This window comes from Scyliorhinus canicula, chromosome 7 (assembly GCF_902713615.1).
Source record: "Scyliorhinus canicula chromosome 7, sScyCan1.1, whole genome shotgun sequence".
Lineage (NCBI taxonomy): Eukaryota > Metazoa > Chordata > Chondrichthyes > Carcharhiniformes > Scyliorhinidae > Scyliorhinus > Scyliorhinus canicula.
Genome location: NC_052152.1, coordinates 200,137,506 through 200,157,853, shown reverse-complemented (window position 1 = coordinate 200,157,853; position 20,348 = coordinate 200,137,506). Strand labels below are relative to the sequence as shown.

At 51.2% G+C, this 20,348-nt stretch overlaps 1 protein-coding gene across 3 annotated transcripts; it reads left to right on the top strand.

Moving 5' to 3' along the window:
• The first annotated feature begins 6,628 nt into the window (after positions 1-6,628).
• trib3 (tribbles pseudokinase 3) lies at positions 6,629-19,019 on the top strand. 3 transcript variants are annotated; one of them, XM_038803699.1, is made up of 4 exons: positions 6,629-6,975; positions 11,990-12,286; positions 13,939-14,231; positions 16,614-19,019. In XM_038803699.1, the coding sequence occupies exons 2-4, from the start codon at positions 11,996-11,998 to the stop codon at positions 17,071-17,073; spliced, it is 1,044 nt and encodes a 347-aa protein (XP_038659627.1). In that variant the 5' UTR covers positions 6,629-6,975; positions 11,990-11,995; the 3' UTR covers positions 17,074-19,019. The 3 variants fall into 3 exon arrangements, with proteins under 3 accessions (XP_038659627.1, XP_038659626.1, XP_038659625.1); XM_038803698.1 differs by having other exon boundaries at positions 6,629-7,337; XM_038803697.1 differs by lacking the exon at positions 6,629-6,975 and adding an exon at positions 9,815-10,055.
• Positions 19,020-20,348: the final 1,329 nt, after the last annotated feature.

Here is a 20,348-nt window from a genome sequence, read left to right as displayed (position 1 = left end):
AATGATCAGTGGCTGATGGATGGGCGTTTTAGGACGGAGAGAAAAACTAACAAATTAATGCGGGACTTTGGTGCCGTATAGTTCGCTCACCAAGCCTCTGTTACCTGTACCTGAGCCTGTGCCAAATCCTGCTCATGCTCACCCAGCACACATGTGGTGACTTGGCTCCCAGTCTGGCAACCCATTGATTTCAAAATATTCATCCTTGTGCCGACACTCCTCCGTGGCCTTACGCCCCATTTAAACTAGGGAACTTTATGGACGTTTTGACAATAGGCCTTTTGCCTTCCTTCTCCTACAGCACCTGGGCTGCGTGTCGTTGAAGCCACTTTTGCGGGCTACCCCCAAAGTTCCATCTGTTAGTATCGCAACCTTCTCTGGCCCCATTGCTATGGTGCCCTTTTGTTTTTGTTTGACTCTCCCTCGCTCTCTCCATCGATCCGTCACGCCCCTCGCCTTTGCCGACTGAGCTAGCCCGGTGCTGGCCCACTTACAGAACCGACAGCCGATGCGCGGCAATCTCACCACGAGGGATCCGCCTGCTCAGCAGCTCTTTACAGGAGCACTATCTCTGCACTGTGTCTTCCAGGCTTTTCTGTGCAGTTACCAGTCTGCAGTTTCAACACTGACCAAAGCTGCCACTCTGTTGCGGTCTGGCGAGAGCATCAGGGGTCCTCTCAGTCCATGTAGCACTATCTGAGGCTGTTCACTATGCCATACCTATACTCAATCTTGCTATTGTGCTGTTCGACCACCACCGTGCACCAGCTCATGTTGTTATAATGATGTAAAGGCATCAATCACTCGTAAACAAGTTATGTGTTTATTTATTGAGACCAGGCACTTAAGAACGCATATACATGGATGGAAAGTTTGACGACATCAGCAGCAGAGCTGTGTTCGCTGTGTTCTGCTCATAGGCCTAAGTGAAACTAAGACTGGATCACGTGACACAGTTCCCTTCGAGTGATGTCATGCCGCTATCCCTTAAAGGCAAATTACAGCACTCCCTGTTTCTCTGTAAGCTCCTCTATACCTACAATCCACCAAGACACCTGCACACCTCCAATTCTGACATTTTAGAGATCCCCAATTTTAATTGCTCCACCATCGGTGGTCATGTCTTCAGATACCTGCAGACCTGAGCTCTGCAATCACCTCCCTCAGCCTTTCTCGCTCCTCATTGAAGACACTCCTTCAAACTATCTCCTTGTGTGGCTCAATTCGGGGCTGGTTTAGCACAGGGCTAAAGAGCTGGCTTTTAAAGCAGACCGAGGCAGGCCAGCAGCACGGTTCAATTCCCGTATCAGCCTCCCCGAACAGGCGCCGGAATGTGGCGACTAGGGGCTTTTCACAGTAACTTCATTTGAAGCCTACTCGTGACAATAAGCGATTTTCATTAATTTCATTCTAAACTTTGTCTGATAACACTCCTGTGTTGTGTCTTGGGATTTTTTCTTTATTCCTTCGTGGGATGTGTGCATTGCTGGAAACAACCGCATTTGCTGCCTTCAGTAACTCAGAGGAAGCTGGCGGTAAGTGAACATAGTTTTACGTAACTATTTACAAGGTTCTGCTCAAGGCAGCATATTGCTCCCAGTACAGTCCTTGCTGGGAGAGTTAGCCACCCCATTCCCTGACTTGGGGCTGCTTTTATCTTCGTTCACAACAAGCCCCAGGTGGATTGGCCTCCGCCCTCTATCTGGGAAGCTCGTACTCCATGGGTCCCAAGGGGAGATTAATGATGGTTTGCCCTTGGTCCTCATGGGGGTTAAGACACTGACCATCCCTAATTGCCGCTGAACTGGAAAACTCACTAGGCCATTTCACAGGCTGCTGAGGGCCAATCACATTGCTGTGGATCTGGAGTCACATGTAGGCCAGGCCAGATAAGGATGGCAGATTTCCTTCCCTAAAAGAAATCAGTAACAGATTTTTACAATAAGCAACGATAGTTTCACGGTCACCATTATAGAGAATAGTTTCCAATTCCAGATTTATTCCTCAAATTTAAATTCCAACCAACTGCGGGAGATCAACCCTCAGCAGCAGTGCTGTGTTTGCTGTATTCTGCTCATAGGCCAAAGTAAAACCAAGACTGGATCATGTGACACAGTTCCCTTAGAGTGATGTCATGCCGCAATCCCTTAAAGGCAAATTACAACACTCCCTGTTTCTCTGTAAGCTCCTCTCAACCTGCAATCTTCCAAGACATCTGCACACCTCCAATTCTGGCATTTTGGACATCCCCAATTTTAACCCGCCTCCACAAAGACATTACCACCATGCCAAAGTCTCCCCCCCCCCCCCCGCATTAAATGTACTACGTTAAATGGCTTATCTTCCTGCTCCCACACCGTTACCTCTGATAACCCCAGGAATCGATCCTTGACGCCCTCCTATTTTTCAATGACATGTTGCTCCTCAGCAACAGCATCCGAAAACACGGCATTAATTTTCACATTAGCACTGAGAACACCTCGCTTTACCTCATCAACGTCACTCTCAACTCTGCCACTGCTATTAAATTATCAGACTACTTAACTAACATCCACAACTGGATGAGCATAAATTTCATAGAATTATAGAATTTACAGTGCAGAAGGAGGCCATTCAGCCCATCAAGTCTGCACCGGCCCTTGCAAAGAGCACCCCACTTAAGCCCACACCTCCACCCTGTCCCCGTAATCTCACCTAACCTTTTAGGACACTAAGGGCAATTTAGCATGGCCAATCCACCTAACCTGCACACTTTGGACTGTGGGAGGAAACCGGAGCACCCGGAGGAAACCCACGCAGACACGGGGGGAGCGTACAGACTCCGCACTGTGACCCAAGCCGGGAATCGAACCTGGGACCCTGGAGCTGTGAAGTAACTGTGCTAACCACCGTGCTGTTTCTCCAATTAAATATTGGGAAGACCGAAGCCATTGTTTTCAGGCCCTGCACCAAACTCTGTTTCCTAGCTGCCAACTCCATCCGTCCTCCGTGCAACAGTCTCAGCTTCAGCCTCTCTGTCGGTGTAATCTCTAACACTGCCTATTTCCACCTCTGGAACATGACTTAACATTGCCCCTGTGTCAGCTGAGCTGTTATTGAAGCCTTCATTCACACCCCCATTACCTTGACAATCAGCTCTTCCAACACGGTCCTCGTCTCCCATATTCTACCTTTCATAAACTTTAGGTCATCCAGAACTCTGTTGCCCATTGTCTTAACTCACGCTCTGTCCCATTCCTCTATCACCTCCGTGCTCACTGACCCACGCTGGCACCCCGTCAAGCAACATTCTGATTTTAAAATTCTCGATCTTGTTTTTAGATCCCTCCATGGCCACGCCCCTCCCTATCTCTGTAATCTCCCCCAACCCCACAACCCTCTGAAATACCTGCACTCTTCTTACTCTGGCCTGCTGCTCATTCACAATCGATAACTGTTACACCATTAGTGTCTCTCTACACCTCACAGTCTCTTTGCCACACTTTCCTCCTTTACATCCTGTCTCTTTGACCAAGATTTTGGTCATCTGGCTTCATATCTCCTTGTATGGGTCGGTATTTCTGTTTTATAATGCTCTTGTGAAGCATCTTGTCATATGAAATGAAATGAAATGAAAATCGCTTATTGTCACGAGTAGACTTCAAAGAAGTTACTGTGAAAAGCCCCTAGTCGCCTGTCCGGGGAGGCTGGTACGGGAATCAAACCGTGCTGCTGGCCTGCTTGGTCTGCTTTAAAAGCCAGCGATTTAACCTTGTGAGATAAAGGTATTATCTAAATCTAAGTTGTTGTTGGTTGTTAAAGGTGTCACATTACTGCAAGTTGTTGCTGCAGCTTTTTTTCAAATTGCTTCAAAGTCTATGCGGGGGGGGGGGGGGGCGGGGGGGGGGATTCTCCATCAGCCGACGCCAAAATCGGGAAATGCGGTTGGGCGGAGAATAGCTTCTGACACCAAAATTGCGGCAGCCGCCGATTTGCCTCCAAATGGCGATTCTCTATCACCTCAGAAACAGCGCCTATGCCTTTCACTCCGCAGGTACAGTAGGCACCGTTTGCGTATCATTAGTGGTATTCTCCGGGATTAATGATTACATTTGCAATTTATTGAGAAATCATTACAGTTTGCAATCTAATCAGGCTGCATAATAAATTAATGATTCACTACAACTGTTGCACCCTGCAGTAAATGCACACATAACATGAAACGCATTCTCCGGGGCTTCCGCGATTCTCCGCCTCCAATGGGCCGAGTCCCTGACCGCGCGGTTCACTTGTGCATTTAAAAATCTTGAAACTGGCGTGGCGGCTGCTGAGGAAGAGAGAGGGGGTACGGGAAATGTCCAACATCGCCATAGTTTGCTGACAGCTGTGCCGCTGGCCGGGGGGGGGGGGGGGGGGGGGGGGGGCGGCTTCTGCCAGGGCCAGGAGGGAGTAATGAGGGGTGGCCAGGATGTGGGCTGTGGGGTCACAGTGGACGGACATGGAACACCATTGCTGCAGCCGGCAAGGCAGCTATGCAGCTGCGCACAGCGCTAACAGCCCACTGTGAACCTGGTGTTCCCCACCTCACGGCACCCCCCCCCCCCACCCCCCCCTCCCGGGTGTCCACTGGCCCCATCAGCTGTCTGGGTGTGCTCCAGCACAACCAGTGTCATCCTGTTGGCTGGGATGAGTGTGTGTGCGGAGTGTAATGTGCAGCTGCAGCTTGTCAGCCTCCCGAGCGTCGATCATGGACCAGGCGTGTCCTGCATCATTTTTCAGTGGAATCGAGTGTGTTCCACGTGGCCCCGGTGCTAGCCCCTCAACGGTAGCAGAATCGGTCCAGATGTGGCCCCAGCTTTTCTGTCGTAAAAGTCCAGGGATTCTCCGTTGGCGTCAACACTTAGTCTGAGAAACGGAGAATCCAGCCCCGGATTTTACAAGCATCCAAACGGTCAGGAGTGACAGGCGGACATGCAGCTCAGTGCTTGATCCCAAAAGGTGGCACCTCCAACAGTGTCACACTCCGCCAGCACAGCGCTGGAGTGTAAGATTAGATTTGGTGCTCAGTCGTCCAGAATGGGACTTTTGAGCTCCCAACCTTCTGACCCGGAGGCGACAGGGCTATCCACTGATGACACCTTGCTGCACCATGTTGGTGCCCCACCGAGATGCCAGCCTAGACTCTCCTGAGCTGGGGTCTTGACCTCAGGTCTGAATCAGAGGTGAGAACTGTGAGCAGACTTTAGCATGGGGTCGGTTGTGGGCCGAGCTGCTCTTAATGTTGTTGGAGTTTGTGCAGGGCGGAGCTGGAGAGGTTGTTTAATAAATAACCAACTAATATTCAGTCTTACATTTCAGTGACGTACCCCTACAAAATGCGTTTCATGTTATGTGTGCATTTACTGTAGGGTGCAACAGTTGTAGTGAATCATTAATTTATTATGCAGCCTGATTAGATTGCAAACTGTAATGATTTCTCAATAAATTGCAACTGTAATCATTAATCCAGTGTACATGCAAACACATCAATACCTTGGGGCACATGGGCTGTCGGTATTTACACTGTTCTCTCAACCTCGGAATGTGAGACTCAAACAGAATAGAATTATTCCAATAGTTTTATTCTGGTCTGGCTAGCGGTGAGGTTCTGGGATAATGGGCGCAATTCTCTGATCCTGAGGCTAAGTGTTGATGCCGTCGTAAACGTTTTACGACAGCATCAACAGGCCCCCAGGATCGGCGATCCTGTGCCTCACAGGGGGCCAGCACGGGACTGGAGCGACTCACACAGCTCCAGCTGCCGAAACCGGCGACAAACGGGCACCACGGCCAGCGCGGATTCGCGCATGCGTGTTACCGCCGGCGCGAACTCGCGCATGCGCGCTAGTTGTCTTCTCCGCGCCGGCCCCAACGCAACATGGCGGAGAGCTACAGGGGCCTGGCGCAGAGTAACATAGGCCCCCACCAGGAGAAACCGGCCCGCCGATCGGTAGGCCCCGATCGCCATTGGCCCACCAGGCCATTCCCGCAGGATGAACACCGAGGTCCCGCCGGGTAGGACCACACGTGAACGGCGCCGGCAGGACTCGGCCTTTCTTGGCGGCCACTCGGCCCATCGTGCGCGGAGAATGCCGGGGGGGGGCTGCGAGAGCAGCGTCATGACAACTGCGCCGGCGCCAATGGCGTCGATTCTCCAATCGGCGGACTGGCACCGGAGCGGCGTCGGATGAATCGCATAATGGGAGCCTCTGGGCATTTCCCAGCCTAGACCTTGTCCCCTCGCTATATGTCTTCAGTGCTCCTCAGAACCTACCTCTTTGACCAAGTTTGTGGCCATTTGTCCCAATTATGTGACAGGGTGTCAGATTTTTGTTTTATAATGCTCCTTGTGAAGGGCTATTTTGTTATGCCTAAAGGTGCTGTGTAAATACTCGGTGTCCTGCCCATGTTGTCATTTGCAATAGGAATCATTCTGAATGCAAAGGACTGCCTGTGCCACGGTGGTGAGGGCCGCTGGCTCCTCGGGATATTTGATCTGCCCGTCCACGCCTTATAATCTGGCTCAACGTGTCTTTGAAACAAGGTGCTTTTCTTTCCCTCCCCTTTCTGCTCTGTTGCCAATAGTTTCAGTGTGTTGCACCGTGTTAGATGTTGCAATAGGCAGTCCAGTCATCGTCAGCCAGTTCAGAGTGAGAGTGAAAGCGTATAAACTGTGTAATAATTCAGCAAGATTACGGCAGCCTGGCATCATACTGTGCTCACTGGCCAGAGAGACTCAGTCACTCACTCGGAGGGAGGCTCACACGGATCTCAGTTTAAACCCAGAGAGAGAGAAACATTTTATCCGCCTGGGAAATCTAATGGGAGAGAGCCGGAGAAAGATACTTCTGAGAACATTCTTTTAAAAGAAAAAGTCGAGAGTTCAATGAGTGCTTGCAGGGGTTGGAATTCTGTGAATTAAGTTCCTTTTGGAGGAATTACGGAGAATTGTTTTCGGTGAGAGTAACAGGAACTTTACATTAGCGATGGAACATAAGGCGCTTTGTTGCTAAGTTGCGAATGTAGCAAAGGTTCGGCTTCATGTCACTTTCGGGGCTGCTGTGAAATCGACACGTGGGGGGGGAATCCTTCACGGAGTGGGGGAAAAGGGGCTCCGTATCCTCGCTGCTGTTCAGGAAGAGGGGCTTGAGGGTGATCTCTGCCCAAATTGAGAAGTTTTAATCCCGCCAGAAGAAAGAAAAGAGAGAAACCCAGAAAGTCTCGGGTCCTCGGGGATTCCTTTTGTTCCTGGGAATTCCTGGTCGAAACTGCTTTGCTCGAAACCCTCCGCTTTTTCTAACGAGGCAAACCCCTTTGAGGTAAGCATTTTCTCAAAATGAAAGCCTCTCGGTCTGGTGTCCATTCAGTTTAGAATTGAGTCGTGTTTTGTGATCTAATATGGGGTATTTCGCGCTTTCCTTTGTTCAACTCCAGCTCCTGTTTAGATATTATAATTTTATATATATATATATATATATAGTGGGTGTTCAGAAAAATTGGGGATGGAAAAGTATCTCACTTTCTGACCAGTTTGAGTGTGTTACAAAACAGTCGTCCTTTGTCTCGAGTTTTGAGGGCCACACAGGAGTTGGTGTAAAACTTTTTCCTTGGCCCCCTCCCTCTAACGGTTTTTTATTTGGGAGTTCTCACTCGGGTATTTGGAGTCTTTGTTAACTTGTTAATCGGACCGCGCGTGTCGAACCCTCTCTTGTCATTTTAAACGGTAGCCTGAGCCGGAGGGGTTGACTTCACTTATTTTTGTCTCTCTCTCTATTGTGACTGGTGAATGTTGTTGTCCCGGGACTCCCCGCCCGGAGTTTAAGTTTGGAGGGTAAAAGTTTGAGGAGGGTTCCTGAAGTTTCTGCATCTTACCTTGCCCCCTCTCTCCCCACCCCACCCTGGCTGGGCTTTGGGGGGGGGGGGGGGGGGGGGAGGGGAAGGGGACCCACGAGACCCTTGAAGGCATCTCAAACTGACTTGAAATATTTGACTGGGTAGGTAGCGAGAGAGAGAGAGGACTCCCTCTGGATGGGGAGGGGATTTCAGAACAAAGGGACTTCAGGTTAAAATGAGAGTTAGGCTGTTCAGGGCCCACCCATGTCAGGGGAGCACTTTCATGGGGTGGGGGAGGTGTCATTGAAATCTGGAACTTTCTCTCTCATATCCCCCCCCCCCCCCCCACACACACACACACACACACACACAACTCTTTTACAACTGAGACTGATAGATTTTAGAAGCAAAGATATTGAAAGTCTGAAATTTAATGAAAATGATGGAAATCCTCAGCTGGCCGGGCAGTCTCTGCAGAGAGCGACAGAGCTGATGTTTCAAATCCAACATATGTCTTATTTGAATGGACTTTAGGTTGAAGGTATTGTTGGGTAACAAAACCAAGGCCGGTAGTTGGAGTTAAGATACAGATCAGCCATTATGTAACTGAAGGGCCGAATGAACTGGAGGGGCTGAATGGCCTCCTCCTGTTCCATGTTGTAAGGAAAGGGTTTTCTCTGGTCCTCCCTGCTGCCATGGGACCACCTATCTAATGATTTGTCACCTGTAATTGGAATAAATGATTTAGAGTTTTTGATGCAGGTGTGGGGTGATCCTTTAAACCAAGCTGCCCTCCTCCTTGTGTCCATGTGTGTGTTGGTTGCATCCCATTTCCACTTCCCAAGCCTTTCTGAATCAGGATCTGTTTAATCCTTTCTTCCTGAAGCCCAAATGCCATGAGGTGGATTCTGCGCCCATCCCAACTTGGGTGAGCTTGTGATCTATGCTGCCACACACTCGACAACTGTCTGCATTCATATAGCACCATTAACGCAATTATTATTAGGCGGAAGTGAGACACTAAAGTCACACAAGGGGATGTGCAGACAGGTGACCAAAGAGGTAGGCCAGAGAGGGAGGTGTTGAAGGAGGGAGAAGACAGCTAAAGGCAGGGCCCCCAATGGGGGAGCCATTGGAGGCGGGGGTGATCCGGAGGTCAGGCGGGGGTGATCGGAGGTCAGAATTGGAGGGGTATGGGCTGCATGGTGGTGTAGTGGTTGGCACTGCCACCTCACAGCGCCCAGGACCTGGGTTCGATCCCAGCCCTGGGTCACTGCCCGTGTGGAGTTTGCACATTCTCCCCGTGTCTGCGTGGGTTTCATCCCTACAACCCAAAGATGTTCAGGGTAGGTGGATTGGCCACGCTAAATTGCCCCTTAATTGGAAAAAAAAGAATTGGAGGACCACAAAGATCTCCATGGAATCCTTGCAGTGGAAAGAGTCACAGCCCCCAGCCAGGTATGTGAAGCACTGTGACATACCTGCGAGAATGAAAGGGTTTCTTTCTTTTTGCTCAGAAGCATTTTGTGATTATTAAATATTAGTGGCAATGTTCATGTAAGCACAAACTAGTGAGACAGTCAGGGCCATTCATCGATGAGACATATCCTTGTACTCATCACATTGGCTGAATGGCTGGCCAGTGATTTTGCTACCTGACTACTCAATTCTCCCAGAGTGTGATTCACCAGAAGCCGCCCGTCTTGTGCGACTGCCTAGAGCCAACGATGTGAGTCTGCTCTCTTACGTTCAGCAGCTGGTACTTCCAGGGGTGGGGGTTGATGAAGCAATGGACCCACATGGATGGATGCGCATTTGTTTTGTGGGGTTTGGGGAAGGGCAGAGTTTGGCCTGTGTGTGGCAGGTTTGGAGGGGTGACTCCAATGCCTTCTGTGGGGGGGGTTCCTGGACGAACCTCCTGTGTTGTGTGTGCCTCTGTTCTCTAGCACCACCTACTGTTTCAATGTGGCATCTTCACTTGCCAACTTATGGTGGAATCAATCCTGACTTCTGGTCGGTTTAATGGACGTGTGCCTGCTGGACCTGCGCTTTTGGGCTCACTTAGCAGTGGATCCTCTCGATTTCAGCTGGCACACATCTTTACCTGGTGCACAATTGGAACTTCCAAGCCACACGATTGTGAACGAGACAACCTGTGGAGGCTGTTGTCCTGTCTCTTTCACATCCCTTATCAACTAGAAAAGGTGACTGTTACACGGGAACTCCCCAAAGAATATGAAATCTTTTTTTTTTAAAGTACAAAATACAATTCTGAAGATGACGCCCACACGGTGGAGTTAAACCTCTCTCCAATTATCTGGATGATTGTTACACAAACTCAGGATGTCATCCCTAGAATTTGGAAGACCATGAGATGATTTAATTAAAGATTTCAGTCCTGGTAGGATTGATCAACAGAAAGTGTTTGTGTTGGTTGGAAGGTCAGGCCTATTAGGAAAGATTTTTGACACAATTCAGGGCAATGGAAGTTTGGAACCCCTTTCTACAAATGCCAATTATACAGCAGATCAATTGTTAATTTTTAATTCCTGTTAGATTGTTGTTAATCAAAAGGGTTGAGGGATATGGTTGCAAAGGCAGTTATATGGATTTAGATCTTCATGAATGAACCCACATGTTTGCAGAATCCCTTATGAGCAATTGGTACCTTTACACCAGTACAACACGTGAAATGATGGCAGCAGTGGTTCCTTCTCTAAGCAACCTCTGCTCGGCCTGGTAGCAAGATTCAGCACATGTATTACATGGTGAATAGTCTTCGATCATGCTTGCTACATGGCCTAGAAACATAGAAAATAGGAACAAGGGTAGGCCATTCGGCCCTTTGAATCTGCCGCTCAGTATGATCATGGCTGACCCTCTAGGTCAGTGCCATTCCCCCGCCCTCTCCCCATACCCCTTGACACCTTCAGAGTCTAAAAATCTATTTGTTTCCTCCTTAAATATATTCAGTGACTTGGCCTCCACAACGTTCCGTGGTAGAGAATTGCACAAGTCCACAACCCTCTGAGTGAAGAGATTTCTCCTCATCTCAGTCCTAAATGGCCCACTCCGGATCCTGAGTCTGTGTTGAATGGTGGAACGGGCTTGAAGGGCTAAATGGTCTACGCTCCTATCCCAATGTTGCTGTGTATTGATTGGCTAAAGCACCGTGTGCCACGGACCGGGTTAAACACCTCATGTTATGGTGGTGAAAGGGGGAGGAGTCAGCGAGGGCAGTGACATGATCATCAACAACAACGGGCATTTATCTAGCACCTAGTAGTAAGCCGTCCTGAGGCACTTACTTCACACGAGGGATTATCAAACAGAATTTGACACCAAGCCACGTGAGGAGATATTGGGACGAATGGCCAGAAGTTTGGCCAAGGAGGTTGTGGGTCTTGAGGTGCTAAAGGAAGAAAGAGAGGTTGAGAGGGAACTTCACCATTTAGAACTTGCGCAGCCGAAAACCACTTTATTTTCCCCATTGTGCAGCTGCAGCACTAGCGCTTGACTGAAGGCACAAGATGCCCTGGTGCAACGTGGGTTGCAATGTGAGTGGCCCACTATCGGTCTGCAAGCTCCCTTCTGACTCTGGTTGCGTTGGGTGAGGTCGTGTAACTGGCCTGTCCCCTGTACGGTTAGACATGAGCATCGCTTTGGACTGCAGTGTATAAATATGGAGTTGGGTGGGGAGGTCAATTTCAGATGATCAAAGGAGTTGATGGGGTAAATGGAGAGAAATTGTTTCATCTGGGGGGTCAAAACAAGGGGGCATAATGATGGAATGAGAGCGATGTCATTCAGGGATGATATCAGGAAGCACTCAGACAAGAGTTACTGGAAATCTGTAACTCTCTTTCCCCCCCCCCCCCCCCCCCCCCCCCAAAACAAAAAGGCGTCCAGGGAGAGGGGGGGGACGGAATTGAGAATTCCAGAATTGAGACTGATAGTTTTTGTTAGCCGGAGTGTTATGGAATACTGGATGCCAGGCGGGACGATCGGGTTAATGCACAGATCAGTGAAAAACTCACTAAATGGTGGGACAGGTTCGAGGGACTGAATGGCCTCCTCCTGTTCCTCTGAAAGGGGCCTTGGGACCATTTTGTAAACGCTGTCCTTTTCCTTCCCCCAGATCCTTATGAGTGTGAACGCCCAGAGGTCGCTGCCCTCGCTTCCTCCCAGGCTGAAGAGGTTGGACTTTGATGATGCCGATGATCCTGATCTTCCCAAATGTAAGCGTGCCCGTTTGAGCCAGCTATCCATACCTGCCTTAGCTCCGTGCCTTGGAGCGCCATCCCCCACGCCCTCCTCCTCGGATGACGACAACAGCGTGTCCCGCATCGGGCCCTACCTCCTGCTCAACCCCACAGAGGCGAACAACTGTTACAGAGCCATCCACACGCACACTGAACAGGAATACATCTGCAAGGTACGCTTATTAATGTTAGTGTGAAGACGGGGCGGAAGGGTGGGGGGGGGGTTGCTTGCTGGGTAACTGACGGTACTTTTCCACCCGGCTCCAAGAACTGAATGGGGACTCGGTTCCATTCCTGGCCTCCGTGTCCCGGGCCATAGGAGGAGAGGACACTTGGCCTCAGGACCCCTGGGCGTACGAGGGGAGAGTTTCCAGGAGAGGATGTGAAAGCCTCTGAACTGTGTTCACTTCTTTCTCCTGAATCCAACCCAGCCCTTCAGCATAGCTTCCAACCACGAACCACAGAACAATTACCCATGCGAGTATTTCTTGTAAATGGTAATTTCCTGTGACCCCGTGGTGCAACAGATGAAACAAATCCCCTGTCGTCACTCGTCTCTTTGTATTTGTTATAATTCTCTGCCTTTCAATAAATGCACCCGTGCCACACACAACGACTTTCTCCGTGCCCCCCCAGTCACCCTTTTTTTTCCCCCCCAAGTTCTTCCCATTCCGGGAGAACAGAGAGATTATTTTTCTCCGCGCTCGATATACCCGGCAGCAAAAATCACAATCGTTCACATGTACCATGTTCGTGAATTGGCATGGGACTGTGTTTCTGCACAGGGACTGTGTTTCTGCACAGGGACTGTGTTTCTGCACAGGGACTCTGGGATATGGGTGGCAATGGCTGGGCCAGCATTTAATGCCCACCCCTAACTGCCCTTGAACTGAGCGGCCTGCTCGTCCTTAAAGACGGGAGGGTTCAGAGAGGGAGTCAACTTCAGAGTCAACCACATTGCTGTGGGTCTGAAGTCACATCCAGAACCTTACCCAGTCAGGACGGCAGACGAAGTGAACGAGATGGGCCTTTACAACAATTGGTGATAGTTTTAATGGTCACCGTGACTGAGAATGGTGAAACATTCTGACTGAGATCAGCTGCTGTGGTGGGATTTGAACCCACCGATCCCAGAGCTTGGGCCTGCTCCGGGGCTCTAGCCCAGTGACATTGCCGCTATGCCACCATCTTCCCCCTGCCTGATGCGGGATGTAGCTTAACCACATTGAGTAATGGTGTGTGTGTGTGTCTTGAAGTGAGTGTTCTGCGTGGGGTGACATCATTGGTGACCATGCCCTCGGCCGCCTGGGCCCCCGGCTGCCTGGGCCCCCGGCTGCCTGGGCCCCCGGCCGCCTGGGCCCTCGGCAGCCTGGGCCCCCGGCCGCCTGGGCCCCCGGCCGCCTGGGCCCCCGGCCGCCTGGGCCCCCGGCCGCCTGGGCCCCCGGCCGCCTGGGCCCCCGGCCGCCTGGGCCCCCGGCCGCCAGGGCCCCCGACCGCCTGGGCCCCCGGCCGCCAGGGCCCCCGGCCGCCAGGGCCCCCGGCCGCCTGGGCCCCCGGCCGCCTGGGCCCCCAGCCGCCTGGGCCCCCGGCTGCCTGGGCCCCCGGCTGCCTGGGCCCCCGGCTGCCTGGGCCCCCGGCCGCCTGGGCCCCCGGCTGCCTGGGCCCCCGGCCGCCCGGGCCCCCGGCCGTCTGGGCCCCCGGCCGCCTGGGGCCTCAGCTCGAGAATTCCCTCTCTGAACCCTCCCGTCTTTAAGGTGCTCCTTTTAAAATGGTGTTTTTTGACCGTACCTTTGGCTCACTTGTTCTGAAATCTCTTGTGTTGCAGGTGTTTGCGATGAAACGCTACAGCGAGGTGATTGCGTCCTACGCCCGCCTCCCCCCTCACCCACACGTGGGACAGATGGCCGAGGTGATCGCCGGAGACCGCAAGGCCTACGTGCTTTTCCAGCGTGGCCACGGTGACATGCACTCGTATGTGCGGACGTGTAAACGGCTCCGCGAGGAGGAGGCTGCCACGCTGTTCAAGCAGATGGCGCAAGCTGTGGCGCATTGCCACGAGCATGGCATCGTGCTCCGCGACCTCAAGCTCAGGAAATTCGTATTCGCCAACAGACAGAGGTGAGTGTTGACGTGAGGGAGGGGGGGGGGGGGGGGGGGGGGGGGTGCACACACCCTGGTATCCCATTCCCAACCAATGTTCATCCCTTGACGAACATCACATCCAAAAGGATTGTCTGTTTTTAATCATTCAGGAGTATATGGGATCTTGCTATGTAACTACAAATCCTTTCAAAAGAGAGTCTAGGCAGATTGGAGGCCTGTTTCCCTGCGTTGTTGTTGTTAACGCCCAAGGTGACAGGATAACCACGCAGCCCGAAGTCAGTTTCTTGGCCAGGTGCAGAGGGAGAGATTGAAAGGGGGTTGGGATGTGGGAAGAGTCAACAATCCCGCACATTGGGCAGAAAAGAAGGTTGCAGTGATAACCGTGTGTGTAATGGAATCAGCTGGCTGCTCTGGTCAGCGCTCTGAATCAATGCTGCCAGCAGAGATATAGTGCACACAATCCTGGGCCATCCCATGAAAGATGGCGGGCGGGATTATCTCTCCTGCCACACGTGTTTTTCTGGTGCAGGCCCCCCCACCCGCGCAATCGGGATTCTCCATCCCGGCAGCCTGTCAATGAGGTTTCCCATTGTGGGCACCCCACAACTTCGGGAAATCCGTGGGCGCGAGTGCGCTGTCGGCGAAATGGAGAATCCAGCGAGGCATCTCTGACAGTGCAGCACTCTCTCAGTACTGACCCTCTGACAGTGCGGCACTCCCTCAGCACTGACCCTCTGACAGTGTGGCACTCCCTCAGTACTGACCCTCTGACAGTGCGGCACTCTCTCAGTACTGACCCTCTGACAGTGCAGCACTCTCTCAGTACTGACCCTCTGACAGTGCAGCACTCCCTCAGTACTGACCTTCTGACAGTGCGGCACTCCCTCAGTACTGACCCTCTGACAGTGTGGCACTCCCTCAGTACTGACCCTCTGACAGTGCAGCACTCTCTCAGTACTGACCCTCTGACAGTGCAGCACTCCCTCAGTACTGACCCTCTGAGAGTGCAGCACTCCCTCAGTACTGACCCTCTGACAGTGCGGCACTCCCTCAGTACTGACCCTCTGACAGTGCGGCACTCCCTCAGTACTGACCCTCTGACAGTGCAGCACTCCCTCAGTACTGACCCTCTGACAGTGCGGCGCTCCCTCAGTACTGACCCTCTGACAGTGCAGTACTCCCTCAGTACTGACCCTCTTGACAGTGCAGCACTCCCTCAGTACTGACCCTCTTGACAGTGCGGCACTCCCTCAGTACTGACCCTCTGACAGTGCAGCACTCCCTCAGTACTGGATCAGGAGTGTCTGCTTGAATTCTCTGCCCAAACATTTAAAAATTCATTTTTAAACCAGATAGGTTTTTACGACAAGTGACAGTGGTTTCACGGTCATTATTAGACTTTTAATTCCAGATTCTCATTGAATTCAAATTTCACCATCTGCCCTGACGGGCCCCCAGATCTTGCTCTGGGTCTGTGGATTACTAACCCATTGACAATAACACTTTCCCATTGCCTCCCCCAACTCTGGGCTGGGGGGGCTTGAACCCTAAAATATCTGATTCAGAGACTACCACCGACTGAGCCACAGAAAAGCATCAGCTTGTGACAGAAAGAAGTTGAAAGGAAACATTCAGTCCAAGCGGCTCATGTTGTTGATTACCCTCCAGACCGAAGCACATTTACCCACCCTGTTTCCCCTGTCCGATCCTATCTGCAATATTGACCTGTTCTCTTCCTCAGTCAGTAACTCTGGAACTGAATTCCACAGCATCTCAGTAAAGACGTTCCTCAAACCTAATCGTGATTCTCCGTACAAGCTGTCTCGAGCAGCCTGCACACCCGCACTGGTCTCTCTGATATGTATCATGGAAACCCGACAGTGCAGAAGCAGACCATTCGGCCCATCGAGTATCCACCGACCCAGTCGAAAGACCACCCTACCTCGGCCAAATCTCCCATCCCAGCCCCGGAACCCCATCCAACCGTTGGTCACTCGGGGTCAATTTAGCACGGCCAAATCCACCTCACCTGCACATCTTTGGACTGTGGGAGGAAACCGGAGCGCCCGGAGGAAACCCGCGCAGACACGGGGAGAACGTGCAGACTCCGCACTGACAGTCGCCCGAGGCCGGAATTGAACCCGGGACCCTGGAACTGTGAGGCAGCTGTGCTAACCGCTGTGCCACGCAGTTCCTTTGAGAAACATTACGGCAATTACCACAACTTTTAACATGCCTTTCTGTCAGTTTTAAGAAAAATTAAACAAGGTAATTTGCGTGCAACAAGAGAAAAGCCCTGATGACGCCGCCTCCGGTTACTGTCCAGCTCGCATTTGGAGCAGGCGTAAACGGACGTTTGAAAACACATATTCTAAATAATGTTATATTTTCTTTCAGAAACAAATTGAAGCTTGAAAATCTGGATGACGCCTGTGTCCTGAAGAGCGAGGATGACTCCTTGACGGACAAGCACGGCTGCCCTGCCTACGTGGGCCCCGAGATCCTCACCACCAAACTCTCGTACTCGGGGAAAGCTGCAGATGTCTGGAGCCTGGGAGTTGTCCTTTACACCATGCTCGTGGGCCGTTACCCTTTCCAGGACACAGAGCCAGCCGCCCTCTTCAGCAAGATTCGGCGCGGGTTCTACACCGTCCCGGACAACATTTCCGCCAAAGCCAAGTGCCTGATCCGGTGTATCCTGCGGCGGAACCCGGCTGAGAGATTAACGGCCAGTGAGATCCTGGACCATCCCTGGTTCGCGTCCAACTTCAACGTGACCTTCAACAGCATCGCAGGACCAGTGACCGACCAGCTGGTCCCCGATGGTTACAGGGAGGACACAGACACCGATTGGTAGACAGTCTCGCAGTTTATAAAAAGAAAATGTATTTTGGATCGTTAAAGGGTCACACTGTATGCCTTCTCTTGTGAAGCGGACTGTGACGTTTGTACTTCTGCGCCCGCCCTCGACGAGGTGGTTTGAGGAGGAAGCCTTTGAGACCAGGGTGCCAGAGATTGTGCCCAGAAAACAGGCTCCGAGTGTTTCCTGGCTGGAGATAGTGTCTCAGGCCTTGAGGGGGAGGGGGGGCGGGGGGGGTGTGTGTGAATGTGTACTCCTTGTCATTGAGTGTTTATGATGGGATGGTGCGTCTTTGGACAGTGGGATAGTCAACCCAGTCTGGGGAAACCCCTGTCGCTCGCCCCCTGTTCACGGCCTTACAGACACCTCGGAAGTGCACACTGGACTCTTCCCGTAAAGAATGGAAGAGAACTTCTAGCCCGCCTATTTGCAGGTGGAAGTTGTTGACCGTGATAACAGTAAAACCAGGATTACCTCTGATCTGAGAGACTGGGAGGGGGCAGGGTGGGGGTGGAGAGTATTAGAGGCCTCTTCAGCGATGCCAGAAACCCAGAGACTTCTGGTCTATTCCAGTGCTGTCGGCCTTGTGAAGGGGCTGTAACAATAATCCTGCGCTGATATGGTTGGTTGATTCTTTTTGGGCCCCTTTCTCATGGCTGATCATTCCGTGAAACCGGGGACCAAAGGGTTTTGCAATTGTTGGGGTATTGGGGGAGGCGGATAATCCGCCTGGAATAATCTGGAGGTGATTTGCTCCACGTTGGGCAGAAGTCAAAGCCAACCCAGCCTCTGTACGATAAGACTCCCCTTTATGCAGAGATTGTGAAGGAACTCCAGACTTTGGTGGATACGTCACTTGAATCAGAAGCTCCGAAACTAAGCCCCATCATTATACGAAACTGAAGGATTGTGCTTTGTTTCTTCATGGTGCTTTTGAGGAATGCACTCAGGTCAGCAATGGATCTGGACTGAACTAAATATTTCCTCATTGCCGCCTTCCCCTGGAAGAGTATTAATCTAGAACTGACTATTGCAGTGTAAATTCAGGCTGTGTAGCGTGACAGCTCTCTCTTCACAAAGAGATTATTGGCCCAGGGCCCTGATGTGTAAGACTTGATACTTGATTACCATTAATGCCTCTTCAGTGTTTACAGAGGGAACAAATGGATTCCATCGTTCCTGACTGACTTGTAGTGGGGGGGGGGTGGAATGGGACAGCGTGATACTTGGCACTACGAGGATTGGGCTTCAAACTCCGCATTGTTATCCGGTCAAACATGGTGTATACAAGTTGTCCCTAAAGCCGGTGCATCTTTTTTAACCTGACAGTGTTAGACTGCACCCTCTCGGTGTTTAAAAATACATTGTGGAGGACGAGCGCTGTGCTGCCCATGTGCCCCTTGTACTTACGGACAACACGGGGGCCACAACTTGGGTGGCACGTGACTCATTAGCGGGAAGCCTTGAAGCCGCCCAGTTGATGTCTTGTGTGGCCGTTCTGTGTGCCCTGTGCCCCTGAGGGATCAGTGTGCTCATTCATTCTAAATTGCCAAATAAAACATGGACAATTCTTGTCGTGGTGAAGCTTTGTCAGGACCTGCAGTTGACCATTCCGCCCGTAGTGACTGACTGCGGCCAGTGTGACAGTTCAATAACCATCTGTCGCTGTGCCTGATAGCGAATCCTGTTTCCCACTCAGCCTGTACTGTAACACAGCTAAAGTGCACAAAACTAACATCACTGGCTGAGTTGTTGGTCTGTTCTGCAGCAGTTGCTCGTTCTCTTGTTGTTTTGTGCAGGACTGTATCTATGACAGAGAACGACAAGTTGATGTAAATATGTTTGATAAAGCTGTGCAGTAGCACCAACACTACATCCGAGTTATTGAGTGTGCGTACTGATTGTATATTTGTTGATTTCAATTAAAAGCGATTGTATTTTTTGTTCAGTGTTAATTTTTTGAGTTGCACGTTTAACCTTTCACTTTGCGGGGTGTGTGACCAGTGAGTGGGTGCTATTTCTGTTCTTTCGTAATTTAAGAGCTCGAGTACATTTCTCTCAATCTGATCACCGTTCATGCATTAACCTCTCCTGCTCACATTGGGAAGGCTCCCAGCCCACAACACCGAGAGAGGTGGATCACTGAAATGAAATGAAATGAAAATTGCTTATTGTCACGAGTTCAAATGAAGTTACTGAAAAAAGCCCCTAGTCGCCACATTCTGGCGCCTGTTTGGGGAGGCCGGTACGGGCATCGAACCGTGCTGCTGGTCTGCTTGGTCTGCTTTAAAAGCCAGCGATTTAGCCCTGTGCTAAACAGCTAAAATGGGAAGTGGAGGATTGGCCAATCTAATCCAGACAAATCCTCCATTCGCTTAAATAAATACAACATAGCCAATTATCGTTCCACCAGCTTACCCTCAATCGTCAACAAACTGCTGGAGAGTACATCACAGACAGTGCTATCAAATGGTGATTGCTCACCAATAACCTTTTCACTGACGCTCAGTTGACCTTCTGCTTGGAGTAGACATGGACAAGAGAGCAGAGTTCCAGAGGTGGGACTTGACAGCTTGTGGCTTCAGGGAACCCTCGTAAAATTGAGGGGGTGGGGGGAGAACTCTCCACTGGGTGCAGTCAGACCTAGCACGAAGATAGATGATTGGAGTTGTTTTGAGGCCAATCATCTCTGTCCTAGGACATCACTGCAGGAGTTCCTCGGGGTCGTGTCAGCTACTTTATCAATGATCTACCTCCGGCATAAGGTCAGAAGTGGGGATGTTTGCTGACGATCTGTTCAGCGCCATCATCATCTTCCGGGTACGACTCCCAACCAGCGGAGAGTTCTCCCCCTGATTCCCATTGACTCCAGTTCGGCTAGGGCTCCTTGATGCCATACTCGGTCAAACGCTGGCTTGATGTCAAGGGAAGTCACTCTCACCTCGCCTCTGGAGCTCATCGCTCTGGTCCACATTTGCTATAATGTGTTCAGAAGCCAGGTGGCAGCAGTGTGGGAGTGCCTTCACCACAGGCACTGCAGCCGTTCTGGAAGACAGCTCACCACCACCTTCTCAAGGGCAATTAGGGATGGGAAATAAATGCCGGCCTAGCCAATGACACCTGAAACCCATGAACAAATAAAAAATGTTCCCCACACGGCCCTGACCATAGAATCCTGACAATGCAGAAGGAGGCCATTCGGTCCATCGAGTCTGCACCTACCCTCCGAAAGAGCACCCACCCCGCCCTATCCCCATAATCTAATCCGCACC